Source organism: Schistocerca serialis, chromosome 2, assembly GCF_023864345.2.
Source record: "Schistocerca serialis cubense isolate TAMUIC-IGC-003099 chromosome 2, iqSchSeri2.2, whole genome shotgun sequence".
Classification (NCBI taxonomy): Eukaryota; Metazoa; Arthropoda; class Insecta; order Orthoptera; family Acrididae; genus Schistocerca; species Schistocerca serialis.
Genome location: NC_064639.1, coordinates 597,457,532 through 597,480,228, shown reverse-complemented (window position 1 = coordinate 597,480,228; position 22,697 = coordinate 597,457,532). Strand labels below are relative to the sequence as shown.

Sequence of the window (22,697 nt, the reverse complement as noted above, 5' to 3'; positions counted from 1 at the left end):
CTGGAACAGGAAAGGGAGGTAATGACAGTGGCACGTAAAGTGCCCTCCACCACACACCATTGGGTGGCTTGCGGAGTATAAATGTAGATGTAGATGTAGATAATGCTATGCAGCCTAATAACCAGTGTATGACTCAACTTTTTTACACTACTTTTGCTGCAGTAAAAGAAGATATTTTTTTTAGTATGTGTGCTGGGACTTTTATTGTATAAAATACTTATAACTGAGTAAAGACTTTATTTTTCATCAATAATTTAAAAACATAAAAATAAAATTTCAAAATTTAACAGCAAATATGTACAATAGTGGCTGAATGTACAAAAAATTATAACAACCTTTACTGTCATGCAACAGCTACAGATGGGAAAAAAGACACTGGCACTACATAAAAGATTCATAGTATCTGCAAAGGCATAACTGTCGGCTTTGATGTCATCTGCCAAGTTCCCTGGCTAGGACGAGCAAACCAATACTTGTCATGAGGAAAAGGCTTGCTGGAATCGAAGCAAGGAGTCGATATCGTTCATCTGAAAAATTCAGACAAAAATTAAACTCGCCAAATAAATCACTTTAAGACACAACAGATCTTAACATTTTCATACAGGTGTAACAAAAAGACTGAAAAATTAATGGACAGTATGTGTCCTTAAGCACAGCATAATTTTCCAGTCTTGTAGAGTTTTTGTACAATAAGAAGTATGATTTTGAAACAATAAGTCTTTGCCTGTTTCCAGTATTTCATTTTTATCTCTGTAAATGAAAATTAATAAATATTAAATGAGCATGAAATTTGTTTTCCCACATCTGCGTCTGTACTCTACAAACTATCATATAGCATGTGGTGTGGGATTCACTATGTAGCAGAAGCAGTTTCTCTTCTTCCTTTTCCATATGTTGAGTGAGTGAGTGAGTGTGAGAGTGAGTGTGAGTGTGTGTGTGTGTGTGTGTGTGTGTGTGTGTGTGTGTGTGTGTGTGATGAAAAATTGTTGGTATTGCTCTGTACACCTCTAAAATTCTCTAATTTTGCTCTTTTGAGCATTTTGATAGGTATAAGTTGGAGAAAGTAATATGCTTCTTGATCTGTGAAATGTCTGCTTTCACTATGGAGAAAGTTAGTATTTAATCCATGACTGTGAAAATGTGTTAATTAGGAACTTTATGCTACTGTCTCTCTGTTCCCCTTGTCGGGCAAATATTAAATTTCTGCCACCTGCATTCAGATTGGCAATACTGAGTTGAACACCAGCAATTAAGCATGCTTCAATTATGAAGATAGGCTCTGCATAATGGTACCATAGTCAGAGGTACTTAACTGGTGGCCCTGTTCACATTTAATGCTACAATTGTCACTTTATTTTACTACATTTCTCTTTCTTAGATTTTTGTTGTGTTCTGTTTGTGCAGCAAACAGAAGACAAAATATGTTACCTTAGCCATTTTAACTGGCTTCTGACAGTACAAGTTTCTATCTCTTTATCAGTAAGTAAAATCAAAATTGGTAGAGCAATGCTGGATGTTTGTTTTGAGGCAAGGGGAGAGGTGCAGAAACTGGGTCATTGGTTCCATGTGGCTGCTTGAAGGGCAGCTGTTAGCTGTATCAGCAGTAGCAACAAGTAACCAGACACTTGCCAGAAAAATTCTTCTGACAACCAGAAGCTGCCAGATTCACGTATGCGCAGAGTCCTCCTAAATGAGTCAGGTGTGCACTACGCATCAGAGGCTGCTATTCAGGTAGCTGGCTCGCTCACGTGTGCACGCACACACACACACATTTTTAGGTTGGTGACTCTCGATCCGATCTGATCCAATCCAATCCAGATAACAACAGCAGGAAACCCAGAAGTATCAGTGTAAGATTGAAAGAAATGGCTCCCACAGTTTAGAGTATTAAAATCCTAATCGTAAACTGCCGAAGCAGTCACAACAAAGTGTCAGAGATTGAAGTGCTTATGAGAAGAAGTGAAGTTCACATAATACTAGGTATACAAAGATGGACAAAACCTGAAATTGATAGCACTGAGATTTTTGGGAAAAATTTAGGTGCATATCAAAAGGATACGCAAATGGGAAAAGTAGATGGTTTATTTGTCACTGTAGGCATGAAATTCCAATTCAACAAGATAGAAGTTGAAGCTGCATGTTGAGACTGTTTGAGCAAGAGTCATATCAGGGGTGGGCATAAAATGATAACTGGCTCCTTGCGTTATCCACCAGACCCATCTCCTGATGTAACCAAAAACTACAGAGAACACCTCAGTCCACTTGTACGTTAAGTTCCCCAATCATACTGTAATCACTGGTGGAGACTTTAATCATCCAACAATTAATTGGGAAAATTACAGTTTTGTTAGTGGTGGACATGAAAAGACAGCCTGTGAAACACTAAATGCTGTCTCTGAAAACTACCTACAACAGATCGTTAGGAACCCCACTCACAATGGAAATACATTGGATTTAATGGCAACAAACAGACCTGACCTCTTTGAGGATGCCCTAATTGAAATTGGTATCATTAAGCATGAAGCAGTTGTGGCAACGATGATTAACAAAGTACAAAAGACAACTAAGCAAGCAGAAAGATATATATGTATCACAGAGATACTGAAGGAACTGAACTCTAAGACTGTTGAAGATAGACACTAACTATCCAGAGAAAATCTATTAACAAAGTTCCAAGAACTAGCTTTAAATGACAACTCCATGAATGTACTACATTCGCCCATGTATCACTCACTTAGGGATCATGAGGATAAAATGAGAATAACTACTGCACTTGCAGATGCATTCAGACAATCATTCTTCCTGCGCTCCATACTTGAATGGAATGGGAAGAAACGCTAATAACTGGTACAACGGGTTGTACCCTCTGCCATGCACCTCACTGTGGTTTGCAAAGTATAGCTGGAGATGTAAAATTAGATGACTTGTGTGTACAGATGCGGTACCAGCTAGCTCCAGCGACCTATCATGGCCTCACTGCTTTGGTGCCATGATGCGTCGCCGCTTCCTCAGGCACTGTTGATTTTGAATGAAAAGGCTACTCAATTTGTCAGTCCTAGCACTCAGTCGTTCAGAACCCTAACAGTAGGTGTTTTAATGCTTAGTAGAGATTCTTCTTGTCTGACAGCATTTGAAATCAATGGACCAGAGGTATTAGCATGGAGTTGTTTGTTTGGAGTCAGGGCAGTGAGCACACATTACAACACAGCTAACAAAACAAAAACAGAATAAAAAAAAAAAAATAGGAGTGCGGATAAGCTACTACAAACAGCATAGTGAACACATTATTGTGGCCAAGATAGACACGAAGCACATGCCTACTACAGTAGTACAAGTTTATATGCCAACTAGCTCTGCAGATGACGAAGAAATTGAAGAAATATATGATGAGATAAAAGAAATTATTCAGGTAGTGAAGGGAGACGAAAATTGAATAGTCATGGGTGACTGGAATTCGACAGTAGGAAAAGGGAGAGAAGGGAACATAGTAGGTGAATATGGATTGGGGCTAAGAAATGAAAGAGGAAGCCGCCTGGTAGAATTTTGTACAGAGCACAACTTAATCATAGCTAACACTTGGTTCAAGAATCATGAAAGAAGACTGTATACATGGAAGAACCCTGGAGATACTAGATTATATAATGGTAAGACAGAGATTTAGGAACCAAGTTTTAAATTGTAAGACATTTCCAGGGGCAGATGTGGACTCTGACCACAATCTATTGGTTATGAACTGTAGATTAAAACTGAAGAAACTGCAAAAAGGTGGGAATTTGAGGAGATGGGACCTGGATAAACTGAAAGAACCAGAGGTTGTAGAGAGTTTCAGGAAGAGCATAAAGGAACAATTGACTGGAATGCAGGAAAGAAATACAGTATAAGCAGAATGGGTAGCTCTGAGGGATGAAGTAGTGAAGGCAGCAGAGGATCAAGTAGGTAGAAAGACAACGGCTAGTAGAAATCCTTGGGTAACAGAAGAAATATTAAATTTAATTGATGAAAGGAGAAAACATAAAAATGCAGTAAATGAAACAGCCAATAAGGAATACAAACGTCTCAAAAATGAGACCGACAGGAAGTGCAAAATGGCTAAGCAGGGATGGCTAGAGGACAAATGTAAGGATGTAGAGGCTTATCTCACTAGGGGTAAGATAGATGCTGCCTACAGGAAAATTAAAGAGACCTTTGGAGAAAAGAGAACCACTTGTATGAATATCAAGAGCTCAGATGGAAACCCAGTTCTAAGCAAAGAAGGGAAAGCAGAAAGGTGGAAGGAGCATATAGAGGGTCTATACAAGGGTGATGTACTTCAGGACAATATTAAGGAAATGGAAGAAGATGTAGATGAAGATGAAATGGGAGATATTATACTGCGTGAAGAGTTTGACAGAGCACTGAAAGATCTAAGTCGAAACAAGGCCCCGGGAGTAAACAACATTCCGTTAGAACTACTGACAGCCTTAGGATAGCCAGTTGTGAAAAACTCGACCATCTGGTGAGCAAGGTGTACAAGACAGGCAAAATACCCTCAGACTTCAAGAAGAATATAATAATTCCAGTCCCAAAGAAAGCAGGTGTTGAAAACTGGTAGAAGCCGACCTCGGGGAAGATCAGGTTGGATTCCATAGAAATGTTGGAATACATGCGGCAATACTGATCTTACGACTTATCTTAGAAGAAAGATCAAGGAAAGGCAAACCTATGTTTCTAGCATTTGTATACTTAGAGAAAGCTTTTGACAATGTTGACTGGAATACTCTTTTTCAAATTCTAAAGGTGGCAGGGGTAAAATACAGGGAGCGATAGGCTATTTACAATTTGTACAGAAATTGGATGGCAGTTAGAAGAGTCAAGGGGTATGAAAGGGAAGCAGTGGTTGGAAAGGGAGTGAGGCAGGGTTTTAGCCTCTCCCCGATGTTATTCAATCTGTATATTGAGCAAGCAATACAGGAATCAAAAGAAAAATTTGGAGTAGGTATTAAAATCCATGGAGAAGAAATAGAAACTTTGAGATTCGCCGATGACATTGTAATTCTGTTAGAGACAGCAAAGGACTTGGAAGAGCAGTTGAATGGAATGGACAGTGTCTTGAAAGGAGGATACAAGATGAACATCAACAAAAGCAAAACGAGGATAATGGAATGTAGTCGAATTAAGTCGGGTGATGCTGAGGGAATTAGAGTAGGAAATGAGACACTTAAAATAGTAAAGGAGTTTTGCTATTTGGGGAGCAAGATAACTGATGATGGTCGAAGTAGAGAGGATATAAAATGTAGACTGGCAATGGCAAGGTAAGCGTTTCTGAAGAAGAGAAATTTGTTAACATCAAGTATTGATTTAAGTGTCAGGAAGTCGTTTCTGAAAGTATTTGTATGGAGTGTAGCCATGTATGGAAGTGAAACATGGACAATAAATAGTTTGGACAAGGAGAGAATAGAAGCTTTCGAAATGTGGTGCTACAGAAGAATGCTGAAGATTAGATAGGTAGATCACATAAATAATGAGGAGCTATTGAATAAAATTGGGGAGAAGAGGAGTTTGTGGCACAACCTGACAAGGAGAAGGGACTGGTTGGTAGGACATGTTCTGAGGCATCAAGGGATCACATATTTAGCATTGGAGGGCAGCGTGAAGGGTAAAAATCGTAGAGGGAGACCAAGAGGTGAATACACTAAGCAGATTCAGAAGGATGTAGGTTGCAGTAATTACTGGGAGATGATGAAGCTTGCACAGGACATAGCAGCATGGAGAGCTGCATCAAACCAGTCTCAGGACTGAAGACCACAACAACAACAACAACAACAACAACAACAACAGAACCTGAAGACGATTTGGTCAGTTGTCAGAATATCATACAGAAGAATAGAATCAACTACTTGGTTAAACATCCAAACATACACCACTGATCAATGACACTGAGAATATAAGAAAGATCACAATCTGATAACACTACAGTATTCCAATTACCCACTTGCATAGAACAAAGACAACACTACTACAATCATCTAAAACTGAGGTACTCGAGTTGACATTTGACTTTTGTTATTGTGCTACATAACAAACATATTGATACCAATGTCTTCCTCTGCAAGGCTGAGGACTTTTCACTTTCTGCTTATATTTTGATTTGGTTCTTTTGAATAGGAGTACAGATACAAACCTGTCATTGCAACAGATTTCTTTGTTGTGACCCATCCTAGGCTTCTCTGAACTGCCATTTTCCATTTGTTGTATCTATGGTCCCGTTCTGTGGAAAAAAAAAATTAAGTTCAGAAAGCCATGTAGTTAGAAACATTATAATAATATTACATCCGACTGCATTGCTGCTGTTCATTACACATTAAAAATAATGTAATACTAGGTGTTCTAGGTTTCTTCTTTATTATTTTCAACTCTACAAGGGGAGAGCATGACTTGGGAAATTTAGATTGAAGTGAGGCTTGTGTGGCTTTCAGTTTACCTAAAGAGTGTTATCTTCTAGCAGTAGTAAAATGCACAGGCCAGCCAATCCACAGAAAAAAGGTTTCAAAGTTTTACCCACACTATATATATATACTAGTTTAATGAACACCACAACTCATATAAAAATAGCTCACAACACTTTATTTTTAACCTGCTGATCTGGATTCAATCTGAGCTTCAGCCAAATTTTTTTTTTCCATTTGGTAATAACCAGAAGGGTTTTTAAATAAAATGAATAACAAAAACTATCATAAATGAAATCATTAATGATTTTAGTTTATACATAATGCAACTGTTCGTTAGGCACAAGGAAACGAGTTAAGATTGATATTGTGTGGTTTCAATTGCCTTAGACTGCAGTCATGTGTCTGGGTTGCGTTTGCGTTTGCGTTTGCGAGAGAGAGAGAGAGAGAGAGAGAGAGAGAGAGAGAGAGAGAGAGAGAGAGAGAGAGAGAGAAAGAGAGAAAACTTGCACACATTGACCACAGTCTCTGGCTGCTGAGGTCTGGTATTGGCATCCAGAAACTGTGGTCACGTGTGCATGTCTTTTGGGCCCAAGCCTTACATGTTTGACAGTCTTTTTTGTGCCTATCTGCGGCTCTGCATCACAGCTATATAGTGAGTACCAATTATCCTTTTCATAATATTTTTGTATATGCTTTATAAGATTTTTTATTTGCTGATAAAAGTAGGTATCACAAGACTAAACATGAGGACATTTTGGAGGCATCGCTTTAATCATGCACATTGGTGACTTTTTCTCATCTTGGAAAACCTGATCATATAATTTTGGCTTTGTTTGGCCACTCCAAGAGTCAGTAATCAACAGAAGCTTCCTTTCTCGGCACTAGGCATCAGACAATGGTTAAGGAAGTCAATGAACAATCCAGTTATTAGCTTTCCAGGTTTTGATGACATCTGTATATCTTTGACAATATTCATTTACTGTGTGCTGTACTTGAGAGCTGAATTTACCAGTTGCATCTTGCAAACAAACAAATGCTTTTGGTAGTAACAGATGAGCAGTTAAACTCTACACAGAATAAACATGTTAAATAAGGGTTCTAATGAACAACTTGCTCCTATTCACGTATAATAATAGTTAAAAACCTGACGACTTTTTAATGACAACAGTATTGCATTAATATTTACTTCTCCTTTAAAAATGGATTTTCTATTACCTAACTATTTTAAAATACAATATTAACTTTGTCATTTCATTTGATCTAACAAACAGTCGCATCAAATATAAATTAAAATCATTAATGATTTCATTCAGATAGTTTTGGTTATTCATTTTACTAAAAAATCCTTGAAATAATTACTAAAGGGGGGGGGGGGAATATGGAAGCTGGGATTCAACCAAGATCAGCAGATTAAAAATGAAGTGTACTGCCAATGAGCTATTTTTATCCAAGTTCAGGCATTCATTAAACTAGTATGTAAAGTGCAGTTAAAACTTTGAAAAAAATTTTCTGGGAATTGGCCACTGTGTTTTAGTATTTATTACAGGAGTTTCCGAGTGTGTCGACTGGAGAAATTGATGGTAACAACATTAGTCACCAAGCCTAAGTGGAGACAAGAGGCAGCCAAGACAGGATTATTTAGTTAAATTGATGCAAGGGAGTTATATTTAGCATACTGCATTTATGAGTAATGTAAGTAAAACAATAATTAAATTCTGTAAATTTACAAATACGAAAGAAGTAATTTTCACTAAGAAACCCTAAAACTAAGCTGGAATTATCTTTCAGTTTCTTTCACACAGATGCTGAAGTATTACTAGTTTCTTTTGACATGCAAGACAGCTACTACTATTTACAGTTTTTCATGAAAACTAATAACACTACTGTACTGAATGTATACCAGCATTTATAACAAGAAATGAACGTACGTGAATGTAGTAACCTCAGGTGTAGGACACGTGTGTAATTTACAGCTAAAAATATTAAGAATTCAGGAAAATGCTCAGAAGTAAACATGTAGCAAATATGCAGTTACAATTTGTACAAATTTAAAATCACACTACCACACACTTTTCCTAGTCATTCCTGGGTGGAAAGCACAATTATCCAGAAATAACAGTATATTATTCTGAAAGATCACAAACTGAGTGTACCTAGTACTGCATACTGTTAAGTTACAACTTACACAACTGGAAAGGTGCTGTAATATGTAATTTAAACATCCCTGGTGGCCATTGAAGCCAACTAATCTGAAATGCATTCGAGCAGAAGCTTCCAGAATTTATTCGCATGTTGCATAAAAACTAAAGTCAAAGCAGTGGAAGCATAAGGATTGAAATGATATCAAAAAACACTGTGTGAAATACAAATAATGAAAGGATAATTCCTTTCATTTGGACTCTCCAATACGGTTTCGGCTCCGAGAGGTCAACAGGCATGCAAGCGAGACTGATAACAGCTGGGCTTTTGAACAATGGATAAGGATGTGCGATTAAGTTGTTTCAGTTAGGACTTCAACTAACTTTCATCAGGCTCTAACAGTAGTAGCATCTTTCCCAAAATCTTTTCCATGTGTCTCATAGTAGTAGTCTGCTGTCAACCCAACTTACAAAATATCCTTGTCATCCTTGTGCCACACCACCTCCCAACTCCTAGCCATATGGGTCAAAAGTGCAAGACCTGGCTATGCACCCTCCCCCCAGTATGTCCTCTTTCAATCTTGGCACAGTTATATTGTGTGTTTACTGGGCTTTCAATTGTGTTCTGTAATCTTCTCCTATGGTCCAGCTGCCAATTGCTGAGAGTTTTAAGTGAGCTTTAAATAACTTTACACAATTCTCTCAAAGTGGATCTTCAAATTTATGTACTCAATCAGCTTTCATATACTTTTAACACAACAGATCAGTACTGTCACAGATTACAAAGAATCTAACAAAATTTTAGAAGTGCTATGATGAACTGTCCATACTCAATAAACTGTTCTTATTGCTAATTTTTCATAAATATCTTACTGAACTTGAATCAATGACAACAGCACATATTTTATTGCACATACATCACACATGTTGGCAATTATACAGGGTGTTACAAAAAGGTACGGCCAAACTTTCAGGAAACATTCCTCACACACAAATAAAGAAAAGATGTTATGTGGACATGTGTCCGGAAACACTTAATTTCCATGTTAGAGCTCATTTTAGTTTTGTCAGTATGTACTGTACTTCCTCGATTCACTGCCAGTTGGCCCAATTGAAGGAAGGTAATGTTGACTTCGGTGCTTGTGTTGACATGTGACCCACTGCTCTACAGTACTAGCATCAAGCACATCAGTACGTAGCATCTCGATTGGGCCCCATGTTCTTCCAGCTACGCTCAATGGAGCACGTTATCATGATTTCATACAGGATACTCTACCTGTGCTGCTAGAACATGTGCCTTTACAAGTAAGACACAACATGTGGTTCATGCACGATGGAGCTCCTGCACATTTCAGTCGAAGTGTTCGTACGCTTCTCAACAACAGATTCGGTGACCGATGGATTGGTAGAGGCGGACCAATTCCATGGCCTCCACGCTCTCCTGACCTCAACCCTCTTGACTTTCATTTATGGGGGCATTTGAAAGCTCTTGTCTACGCAACCCCGGTACCAAATGTTGAGACTCTTCGTGCTCGTATTGTGGATGGCTGTGATACAATACGTCATTCTCCAGGGCTGCGTCAGGGATTCCATGCGATGGACGGCGGACACATGTATCCTCGCTAACTGAAGACATTTTGAACATTTCCTGTAACAAAGTGTTTGAAGTCACGCTGGTACGTTCTGTTGCTGTGTGTTTCCATTCCATGATTAATGTGATTTGAAGAGAAGTAATAAAATGAGCTCTAACATGGAAAGTAAGCGTTTCCGGACACATGTCCACATAACATATTTTCTTTCTTTGTGTGTGAGGAATGTTTCCTGAAAGTTTGGCCATACCCTTTTGTAACACCCTGTATACCTCTGAAAGTGCATTACTATAGCCTGCCTGGACAGACTGACTGTGGTGTTGTTCACAATGTCCATTTAAAGACATTTGTAACACTATTTCTACACAATGATAAAATACATAGTTATTGAATTTTATATATTAACATAAAATACAAATGATTTTATGTAGTGTAAATTCGTGCAGGCACTGATCTACATCTACATCTACATACATACTCCGCAATCCACCATACGGTGCATGGCGGAAGGTACCTCGTACCACAACTATCATCATCTCTCCCTGTTCCACTCCCAAACAGAATGAGGAAAAAATGACTTCCTATATGCCTCTGTACGAGCCCTAATCTCTCTTATCTTTGTGGTCTTTCCATGAAATATAAGTTGGAGGCAGTAAAATTGTACTGCAGTCAGCCTCAAATGCTGGTTCTCTAAATTTCCTCGGTAGTGATTCACGAAAAGAATGGCTCCTTTCCTCCAGCGACTCTCACCCGAGTTCCTGAAGCATTTCCGTAACACTCACATGATGATCAAACTACCAGTAACAAATCTAGCAGGCCGCCTCTGAATTACTTCTATGTCCTCCCTCAATCCGACCTGATAGGGATCCCAAATGCTCGAGCAGTACTCAAGAATAGGTCGTATTAGTGTTTTATAAACGGTCTCCTTTACAGATGAACCACATCTTCCCAAAATTCTACCAATGAACCGAAGACGACTATCCGCCTTCCCCACAACTGCCATTACCTGCTTGTCCCACTTCATATCGCTCTGCAATGTTCCGCCCAAATATTTAATCGACATGACTGTGTCAAGAGCTACACTACTACTGGAGTATTCAAACATTATGGGATTCTCTTTCCTATTCATCCGCATTAATTTACATTTATCTATATTTAGAGTTAGCTGCCATTCTTTACACCAATCACAAATCATGTCCAAGTCATCTTGTATCATCCTACAGTCACTCAACGACGACACCTTCCCGTACACCACAGCATCATCAGCAAACAGCCGCATTGCTATCCACCCTATTCAAAAGATCATTTATGTAGATAGAAAACAACAGCAGACCTACCACACTTCCCTGGGGCACTCCAGATGATACCCTCACCTCTGATGAACACTCACCATCAAGGACAACGTACTGTGTTCTATTACTTAAGAAGTCTTCGAGCCACTCACATATTTGGGAACCAATCCCATACGCTCGTACCTTAGTTAGGAGTCTGCAGTGGGGCAGTGAGTCAAATGCTTTCCGGAAGCCAAGGAGTATGGCATCCATCTGATACCCTTCATCCATGGTTCGCAAGATATCATGTGAAAAAAGGGCGAGTTGCGTTTCGCAGGAGCGATGCTTTCTAAATCCACGATGATGCATGGACAGCATCTTCTCTGTCTTAAGGAAATTCATTATATTTGAACTGACAATATGTTTGAGAATCCTGCAACAAACCAGTGTTAAGGATATTGGTCTGTAATTTTGAGGATCCGTCCTTCTACCCTTCTTGTATACAGGCGTCACCTGCACTTTTTTCCAGTCGCTCGGGACTTTACGTTGGGCAAGAGATTCACGATAAACGCAAGCTAAGTAAGGAGCCAATGCAGTAGAGTACTCTCTGTAAAACCGAATTGGAGTCCCATCAGGACCTGGTGATTTATTTATTTTCAACCTAGTCAGCTGCTTCACAATCCCTATCACTGTGTCCTCCATATGGGAATCTGTATGCGACTCAAACGGCGGTATGTTTGTACAATCCTCCTGCATGAAAGATTTCTCAAATGCTAAATTTAAAATTTCAGCTTTCGTTTTGCTGTCTTCCGTTGCCATGCCAGACTTATCAGTGAGTGACTGGATGGAAGCCTTCGACCCGCTTACCGATTTTACGTAAGACCAGAATTTCCTTGGGTTTTCAGCAAAATCTTTTGCTAAGGTATGACGGTGGCAGTGGTTGTATGCTTCGCGCATCGCTCTTTTTACAGCAGCACAAATCTCTACTAACTTTTGCCTGTCCTCATTCTCCCGATCTTTCTTGTACGGCGAGTGCAACTGTCTTTGTTTTCTGAGCATTCTCCGAATTGAACTGTTAAACCACGGTTGGTCTTTTCCATCCGTAACCCACTTTTTCAGCACATACTTCTCCAATGCGTGATTTACAATGTGTTTAAATGTGTTTAAAATTTGCCCATAATTCTTCCACATCCATCGTACCAGAAGTAAATGAAGTCGATTCATTTCCTAAGTGGGATGCTAACAACTGCTTATCTGCTCTTTCAAGTAAGAATACTCTCCTAGCCTTCTTGACCAACTTTTTAACTTTCATAACCATAGTTGTAATGACAACATCATGATCACTAATTCCTGTTTCAACACTGACACCGTCGATGAGGTCTGGTCTGTTCATGGCTACCAGATCTAAAATATTTCCATTACGCTTTGGCTGTTGATTTAGCTGCTCAAGACAGTTTTCGGATAATGTGTTCAAAAGTAATTCACACAACGGCTTGTCTGTACCACATGTAATGAATCCATAGACATCCCTGTCTATACTAGGTAGGTTGAAGTCGCCTCCTGACTAATATAACATGATCCGGGTACTTCCGCGATACAGAGTGTAGACTCCCTTTGAATGATTCTAGAACTGTCACGGTGGAACCTGGTGGTAGGTAATAACACCCAACAATTAACTTTATTTCTCCTAGCCCTGTTAAACGTGTCCAGATAACTTCACAATCACACCCTACTTCAACCTCAGTAGACACAATATTTTTGGCAACTGCAATGAAGACACCACCTCCTACGGTGTCTAATCTGTCTTTCCGATACATGTTCCAACCCTCACTAAATATTTCAGAACTTCATATCTCAGGGTTCAGCCAGGTCTCAGTCCTGAGAATAATTTGCACGCCACACACTTCCTGGAGGGCAGTAAATTCAGGAACTTTATTCCGAACACTGGAAATTTACTGCTATTGTCTTGATAGCTGAAGTGTCTTTACACTGAGCATGTCCTGATTTCCCTGCCTGCACTTCGACTGGTGTTCATCAGGACACCTCTCACTACTGCCTAGCCTAAAAAATCCCATGTGCATGCCACAAATACTCTGCCACGCGAGTAGCCGCTTCCTTTGAGTAGTGCATCCCTGACCTATCTAGGGGCATCCTACAATTACCCACCCAATAGTGCAAGTCTAGAAATCTGCAACCAAGACCGTCACAGAGTCGACGAAGCCTCTGGTTGAAATCCTCCACTTGGCTCCAAACCAAAGGACCTCGATCCACTCTGGGAACGATGCTGCTGCTAAAATATTTTTCAAAGGATTAGATTCTAAGGTTTAAACAGTCTGGAAACCAACAACTTTAGTAAAGATAACTTTTCAATTGCACTCTTTTCAGAAAAGATATCATCATCTTTAGAAATAACAGAATTGTGACTTTCGTGTAATGTAGGCAGTTTTTACAAATTATGAATTTTTAATACCTTTTTAAATAAAACGTATCTAAATGAACTATTACACTGTTGTGATCAACTACCTGTAGCCTTTACAGTGAATATCAAAGTTTGAATAATAATTTGGAGATTTCTTTAGTACATGCTGTATGTATTATATTTATGGGAAAAAAACAGAGGCACTACCTGTGAAATCAGCCATGTCACATCAACCCTGCTGCAACATTTGCACATTCTTATGTGACCATTATCACCAACCAGCTGTCAGCTGCATTAATAGTCATCACCAAACTGTTGCCAAATGCAAAGAGTTGATTACCCAGTGGGCAAATAGCTGCTACAAATAAAGTTGGCCAACAGGAGAAAGAACATGCTGCTACGGACAACATGCTTATATTCAACAGCTGCTTTACAACTCGCAACAATTGATTCATTCCCCGCTGTCACCACAATACCAGCGTCTCTGAATTAGGTAGATGCAAATAGGTTTTACAATATATCTTTCAATACCACAATCCTCCTAGCCTCAATCTCTGGTGGCCCTTATCTCATATCCCTTCCATCCCCCTCCCCACACCTCTTTCTTCACTTTATTAATCTAAACTCAGACTTCTCTCTATCTTATCTCCCTCTTCTTCAGTTCTTTCCCCCTTCCCACACTCCGCCGTAAATCCTTTACTCCACTTTATCATGTATTACGCACACCTCTACTCCACTTCACTTCACCATGTATCACACGCAACAGATCTGCCTGCACCAGGGTGGGTTCAACTATGCCATTCCCTTGCACACACTCCCTTTTATCCAACAGCTTCCTTTCTCTCTGACCCTTCCCACCTCCTTGCTCCTCTTACTGATTCCACCTGACAGCAACCCTCTCCCCAGTTGGCCTGCAGTCCTGGGACAATGTAGTTGGCCCAGAATAGGTTGTCATGTGTCTGTCTGTCTCTCTCTCTCTCTCTCTCTCTCTCTCTCTCTCTCTCTCTCTCTCTCTCTCTCTTCTCTCTCTCTCACTCAAATGAAGCAACCACCACGACTATTTATAATAAATTGTATAATAAAATTAAAAAGACCTTATCTTCTGCCAGAACTTTAGAGTCAATATGTTTGCTCATAGCAGTGTCTGACAACATTCTAACATGGTTTTATCCCTGCTTAGTACAGATACAAAGTATGATTCATCTCTGAAGTATAATGACCTAACGGGGAGTATTTATTAATATTTAGTGAAATTATTTTAATGGAAAAACTGTAAAATTACTTAAAAAATTTTTTTCTTTACCTTCATCAGACACATGCGGTTCAAAAATTTTACTGGGATGTGAACTCTGGCTGATATATGAGATCTTCCAAACACCAATCCCTTCAGCCTGACCAGCTGCAATTGCCACTCCCAGTGAAGAGACATCACGTTTACTTGAGCGGGCTGGAAAAAACAAACTCTCGAAATAAGTGAACAAAAAACATGTCTAAGTGCAAAGATCCCATGAATAAATAAATCAAACACTGAAGCTTAGTATTAACAATGTGTAAATAATGAGGTTATTAGAGATGTACCAGAAGCTTGGACAGGACAAAGATCCAGCAATATGATAGGAGGAGAGGAGGCTGAAAAAAAAATGTGATTACAGTTTGATGGGGCACTGAATGAAGCTAACATAATTTCTTCTGACCTGTTTGGTCTCAGGTCAGAGTTACTTAAATCAGTGGAAAATGTATGAACCAGAGTTATTTCATCTGGTGACCAAAATGTGGACACCAGACTTAGCCTCAGATTTCCTGAAAATATTTAATCATGTTACCAAAGGCACAGCACCACTGGGATTATTTGGCAATTGGCTTGGTACACAGTGTGGTACAAGGCATGCATCTAGCCCTGTAACTTTACATGAAACACCCACAGTCTAATGAAACAGCACCTACCAGACTGAAATGACATAACGGAATCTGGATCATATGGTGTTTCTCACCACTGCCAGCTGATGTGGCATGCACCACGTTTTGCTATGCACCATGTCTGTGCTACTTCAAGGTGGCTACTTGAACTTGGAAAAAAAAGAGTCCCTGAGAATTCCACATATGAGAAGGAAGATAGTGTCAAGAAGCTCCTGATGAATTAACGGTGAGCGGGGATGTAGCATACCATAATAACAATTTGTCTTTCCTCTTAGTTGGGCTGTACACCAGCCACAGGCAATAGTTTAACTGCAGCTTTCAAGGTTTGATAATTTATACGGAATAATATTAATATAATTAACATGCTTTGCAATATGAAGTACGCTCATGTTCAGAAAAAAAGAACACCTTGAATGACTAGAGATAGGACGTTCATGTTCACAGAACATGTACATTAGTATATTCAGCAGAAATGATTAGCATTTGAGCCATCTCGCCCCACAGGTTCGGGGTCAACATCAATATCATAGTGTAACACCACCAACCAGTAAAATGTGCCTGAAGCTCTCATTGTCACTATAAACGAAAGGCATTGGATCAGTGTGACTTAAGCAGACATGCAGGAAGTCTCGCAGACGTATGCACAAACCATACTGTCAAATCAGTGAGTTTGAAAGAAGGCATGTTATTGGCATGAGAGAGTGTGATGCATCTACCCAGGAAATTGCTGCTAGTGTGGCACGAAGTGTTTCAGCAGTGCAACAGGTGTGTGCAGAATGGTTCATGGAAAGCCGTAGAACACAATGAAATGGGTCAGGTTGCACCACCCTGAACCCACCCCCCAAGAAGATCGACACGTCACCTGAACCTCATTGCAGGACAGGCTGCAGCCACCTCAGCTCTAGCACAACTGTGGAACAGTCTAACACATCATATACAATCAGGGTGTGAAAGTCTGTTGCCGTTCATTACAGCACGGGTTATTTACGCCTTCTCCACTTCTCCGTCTACCTCTGATGAATGTGCAGAAACATGCTAGACAGCAATGGTGCTTGGAGTAACATGACTGGCATCAGATAGTGTTTTTGGACGAATGCAGGTTCTGTTTGTTTGAAAATGATGGCCGCAATTTGTTTCGCCACAGACGAGGGGAGCAGCATCATAGTGACTGCATTCCTACTAGACAGAGTGCCAACTCAAGGCCATGTGATGTAGGGTGCTATTGGGCACAACCACAAATCACAGTTGGTGCATGTCCAGGGCACTGTGACCAGTGTGATCTACATGAAAGACATCCTGCAACAAGTAGCCATACCCTTTCTGCACAACACCCCAGATGTCATTTTTCAGCAAGACAATGCACAACCACATGGGTCTGCATGAACATGTGCCTTCATGGTGTCACAGGATGTCAGCCTTTTGCCCTGGTTCACCAGATTACCAGACTTTTCATCAGTTGGAAATGCATGGGATATGGTGCAACAACTGGTATTGTAGTGGTGTGACAGATTAACTTTGGAACCAGGTGAATGTAACATGAATGCTATACCACAGGATGCCATTTGCACTTTATACGTGGCAATGCCATCACACATGGAAGAAGTTATCAGGGCCTATGGCGGACCCTGTGCCTGCTGGGCAGCAGGACGTGTTATGAACCAAGGTGACTGAAATACTAATCATTTCTGCAGAACATACAAATGCACATGTTCTGTGAATATAAAGCTCCAAAGGTGTTCTGTTTTTTATGAATATCCAATTTTAAAATTTATGATTTACAAAATTCAATAAATTCAATCTCAATGCTATGCTGAAAAACATAATTCCCTGAGATTTTACAAAATTCCGGAAATTCCCTGTGGTTTTCCTGACTTTCCAAGGTAAAATCTAATTCCCTGAGAATTCCAGGTTTTCCAGGAGAAATGCTACCCTGTACTTGCAGTTTATAAACATTTCTCCTTTGGTTGTGCAATTGTCTCTGTACCCAGGAAAATGAGGAACAATTTTGACTTCAGTATTCATTTTTGTCAGTCTACTGGAGGCTGTTCTAAACCATACGTCCACCCGAGAGAAGGTAGGCAGATGTGACATGCAGGATGTCTTGCAGCCTGGCCATAGCTTATTCACCTTAGTCCACTAGTCAAGCTCAGGTGGCAGGGTGTGGCCAAGCAGACTGCACATGTGAAATATCATAGATGCTGGAATTCATGTAATTTGTTTGTGGGAGAGAATTAATATACAGAACTAAACAGTATTACATAAAATGGCTTTCTATAAAGCACATCTGCAAATCTCTTCACTGATTTCCTGGATCTAACATAATAACAGAACGTACTTCATTCTGACAAGACAATGCTCCATTTGGGCTATGAAAAAATTTGTAGATTGGATTACTCAATTCCAGACCATTGTTTTAGGTCACTGTTTGTTTTCTGCGTTTTGATGTGAGTTCGTAGTAGGGTGGTCCACACTGTGCTGCACAGATGACTTATAATATACACCACCAAAAATCCATGTAAAGTATATGAAACAAATGACTTGATCTACCACACCGATTTTATTCCTGTCACAATTCAATGAAGCATCCAATACCAGGATCTTCGACTCTTAACATTTCAAAAGAACTTTCCATAGTCCTCTTCCCCTGTGGATTATCCACAGTTAAAGATACTCCTTTCATAAGTTAACTGTCTATGAGGATGTAGTCTTATTATGCATTTCATGATAGTGAAGTTTTAGATTCTGGAAAAGGAAGCAGATGTTCTACCAATGTTTCGCTAAAACTAACTTCTTTTAAGACTCTCCATCACTGTTATGGTCATACTCTCCACCATCAGCTGATAAAAAAATAATACATCTGCAACTGAAAATAGCTAACAAGACTGGACTGTTGATCCAGATTTAGCAGGCACTTTACTCCTGATGTGCTTTCCATCTAAGTCACCAATACAGTTACTTTCCAGTAACAATCAGCTCATTTCTTCTAGAATTACTGAGTCGACATTGGTAAATATTTAAACTGCATGTATTCTCAGTATTTCCACAGATGTCTCGGCCACAAATTCATTGACAAAAATGACCCACTATATAAGGTAAGTGAAATACTAGAATTTATATTTATTATGATAAAGTGTGTTTTTAATAAGATTTGAAATACTTATTTCTTTTGTCAATAATTCCATTCTATTTCATAATATCACAAAATATTGATGTCACATACTTCTACAACAAACAAACAAAGATAATGGAAGAAACACCATAAGATTGGAGTTAACCACAGGGTGCAAAAATGCGAGACTGTGCTGCTATTTGCTATGCTACTTGCTCACTCTCCATGAGAAGACTGACACAGCAGCGACAAAACTTTGTCTTTCCTCAGAAACTATTGTGTGCCGCCATTGCATCTTTGTTTCTTATTGCTGACATTTCTTATTTTTTCATCCAAGTTTATGGGAATTCAAACGCTTTCGCAGTAAATGTGTAAAAGTTGATGACGTCCAGAACACAGAATATGTTAGTTATATCAATAGCAAAATCCCATTTCACATTCATTGCTTGCTGGGACACATGCCATTTTGTTCAACAATATGTGTAAAAAACAATTATTGAATGTTTTGTGGATAAAACTTAGTGCAAATGGGAAAAATTGATGTATACGGCCTGTAGTTAACTAAGCTAATCTGTGATTGTGTACCTCTGGTTTTACAATGAAAACAACTCTTAATGCAATGTTAACTTAAAATGTAACTGATTTCATAAACCATATATGAATGCAAAATACGAGCCATAACTCCACATAAACATGAGGTCATAATGTCAAGTGTGGCAAATCGTAGCTTGTCACAGTCAAATATTAAAATATATCACTGATTTACTCAGAACTGAAAAGAGGTATGGTTAAAACAGTTTTGATACATTACCTACATTTTGTGTGTGGCAAGGAAGGACCTAAAATGCACCAAATGTAAACTGGCCAGCGATTACATTTTGCACTGCAAGCTTTTCAAATTATGTTTGGTACTTGCTAAAATTTGAAATATCAAATTAACTATAAGGAATATAAAAAAGAGAGCCAGTTCATTATCCAGTTGTATCAGACTGTAAGGTGTGAAACAATCAAAAAATTTTATCGATAGGTTCCCCAAAATTGAATGCGAAAGGTTGTTACAGAGATGGCTGTAGCTTTATGTTATCTAAAACTGAGTAAAGCCAGAACACCACTATCTGAAGGTGCCACAGTGCCAGATTACTTCTACTGGCATCATGTCATGTGACTGGCACACCGTTTCTATGTATCTGCTGTGGCAGACATCACATTGCTTGTCACATTATGTTGGTGGGTGCGCTGCCTAAGAAGACAAATAAGTAAAGGTGAAAGCTATTGGATAATCAGTTTGACATTCCACTTCTGACTAGAATAATACTGAGATAAATTTAACATTACCAGACAAACATCAGCGTGCCTTCAGAAAAAGTGTAAGTACCATAGAAGTAATTCCGACCTTACACTTGGTAATGTAAGTTGTTGCCACTATGTTGCTTTGTATGTTAGAGAGACAATGAAGGAAGTAAAATAAGTCTCAGAACAGAGCTAGCAATGCAATAGAAACATTAAGGTTCACAGGCACATAGCCTCTCTGATTGAAATTATGAAGGTTTATAGTAAATGTTAAATGGTATGGGCACCTTTTCAGCACAGAATCTTGTGTAAGGATAAATAACAGACAGAATGTGATGAAATTTAATGGAAAATAAAATAACCTTTGTAATGAATCAGAAACAACAGGCTAGAAGTGAATGAATTCTGCTATGTAAGACACAAAATTACAGGTCCTTGTGTCAGCAAACACACTGATGCCAGAAAAATCAAACATTTTTCACCGAATGAAATTTATTGATATCACATATTGAAACATAATTATGTAAGAAACCACTGAAAATGTACTTCCTGAATATAGCAATGTATAGATGTGGAACATGAACTACAGGAATACCCAAGATGTCAAGAATGATGAGAAAAGACAAATACTCTAGATTTCCTCCTGGGCTTGAAGTGATATATGCATTAAACAATTCCTCCCCCCCCCCCCCCTCTCTTTCTCTCTCTCTCTCTCTCTTTCTCTCTCTCTCTCAGCCCCCCCCCCTCCCCCCCCCAAAAAAAAAGATCACTATCAGATATGGCGAAAGAGCAACTAATCATCATATAATAGCAATAAAGTGTATCAAACGGAACACACAAAATCTTGTTTTGTTAAATATGGATTTGTGAAATGAAAGGAAACATCAATGCACACAGAATCCATTATAAAGGGACTGTTTCCTTGTAACACTGAAATGTGGATACCGTCTACAAAAATTTTAATAAGTGTGTCATTAAAAAAAATGTATCAAGTGTCACTAATTTTAAGTAGTGCAGGTGACATTCTCATTTTAGTTTTAGTTTTAAGTTACAAGAAGTCTTACATGATATGTAACAACTACTTATTTTGTCCGTTATAATTATTTACCATGCTCTAGCATTAATAATTGACTGCCAACAATTTCAGAGAAATTGTTTTGCAGCAAACAAGAGTTGGTTCACAGTCCAAATATAAAGTTATGTCACAGGATCAATTTGTAAAATTCCACAGGGGTTTATTTCAAATGATACATTCCTAAGCTTCTTGTTTTGGTTGGGACACTAAACATTGTTCTACAAGTGTTTTGTAAATATGTAATAAAGTACAAAGACACTGAAAGTAACATAATGTTCCCTCAAAATTTTGATGAAATTTGCAATGGTGTTTATGCTACAAGTTAAAGTAACTTTGTTATATCTTCAACTATTTATTTATTAATATTATGTTGCCACTCAATATATAGCGGAGATGCTGAGTTGCAGATAGACAGCAAAAAGACTGTTGGATGGTGGTGGTGGTTGTTGGGATGTTGAAGGGGGACTAAACAGCGAAGGTCATCAGTCCCCCATTCCAAAATCAGGCGAGCCGAAAATCAACGGAGCAGGTAAAAACCAAAGGGGGAGGAGACGTCCCCCCAGGCGCTAAAAGAACACACATGCAGCAACAAACACTACAGACAAGAACAGGACAGAGGAACACCAGACAGAAAGAAACAGAAGAAAGGAGGATGGCCGGAGACTGGTTGACTGACCACGAGAAAAAAAAGGGAAAGAGTCAACCATCTGACGGCACACCAGAACAGCAACAGACACAAGGACAAAAGACACAGAAAGGGAAAGGCGCAGGACCTCCCTAAATCGAACCATAAAAAGGACTACTACGGATAAAATGTAAAACATTGTCAGCCATGGAGGCATCGTCGGATAAAACCAAAGCCAAAGTGCCCGGGAGATTAAAAGATTGCCGGAGTGTGAGCAGTCGAGGACACTCCAGCAAAATGTGGCCGACTGTCAGCCGGGACCCACACCGACACAAGGGGGGATCCTCCTGATGCAACAGATGGCCGTGTGTCAGGTATGTATGGCCGATGCGCAGCCGACATAGGACTACCGAGTCCCTGCGAGAAGCCCGCAGGGAGGAACGCCACACATCGGTCGTCCCCTTGACAGCCCGCAGTTTATTCGGGGCTGTCATGCCACGCCACTCAGCAGCTCACATCCCAATCAGCTTACGGCGCAACACCAGCTGCTGGTAGCGAGCCGTAAGGCCGATCTCCAAAGCCGGGGCATCGATCGCCCCTTTGGCCAGCCTGTCTACACGTTCGTTCCCTGGGATGCCAACATGACCGGGCATCCAGACCAAGACCACCGAACGACCAGAACGGGCAATGGCGGAAACAGACTCCTAAATGGAGGACACCAGAGGAGAGGAGGGATAGCAGCGGTCGATGGCCTGAAGGCTGCTCAGGGAGTCACTGCAGATCACGATGGACCTACCTGAGCAGAAACGCATATGCTCAAGAGCGCGCAAGATGGC

At 39.6% G+C, this 22,697-nt stretch overlaps 1 protein-coding gene across 5 annotated transcripts in view; it reads right to left on the bottom strand.

Annotated features, from left to right (window-relative positions):
* Positions 1 to 217: 217 nt before the first annotated feature.
* The window catches only part of LOC126457625 (glycerol kinase 2-like), a 262,723-nt gene continuing 240,243 nt past the window's right edge, over positions 218 to 22,697 (bottom strand). For all 5 annotated transcript variants that reach the window (XM_050094091.1, XM_050094093.1, XM_050094095.1 and 2 more), the window contains 3 exons: positions 15,149 to 15,292; positions 6,161 to 6,247; positions 218 to 527 (listed from right to left, as the gene is read on the bottom strand). In XM_050094091.1, coding sequence (XP_049950048.1) covers positions 433 to 527; positions 6,161 to 6,247; positions 15,149 to 15,292 — 326 coding nt within the window. In that variant the 3' untranslated portion in view covers positions 218 to 432. The remainder of the gene's footprint in view (positions 528 to 6,160; positions 6,248 to 15,148; positions 15,293 to 22,697) is intronic.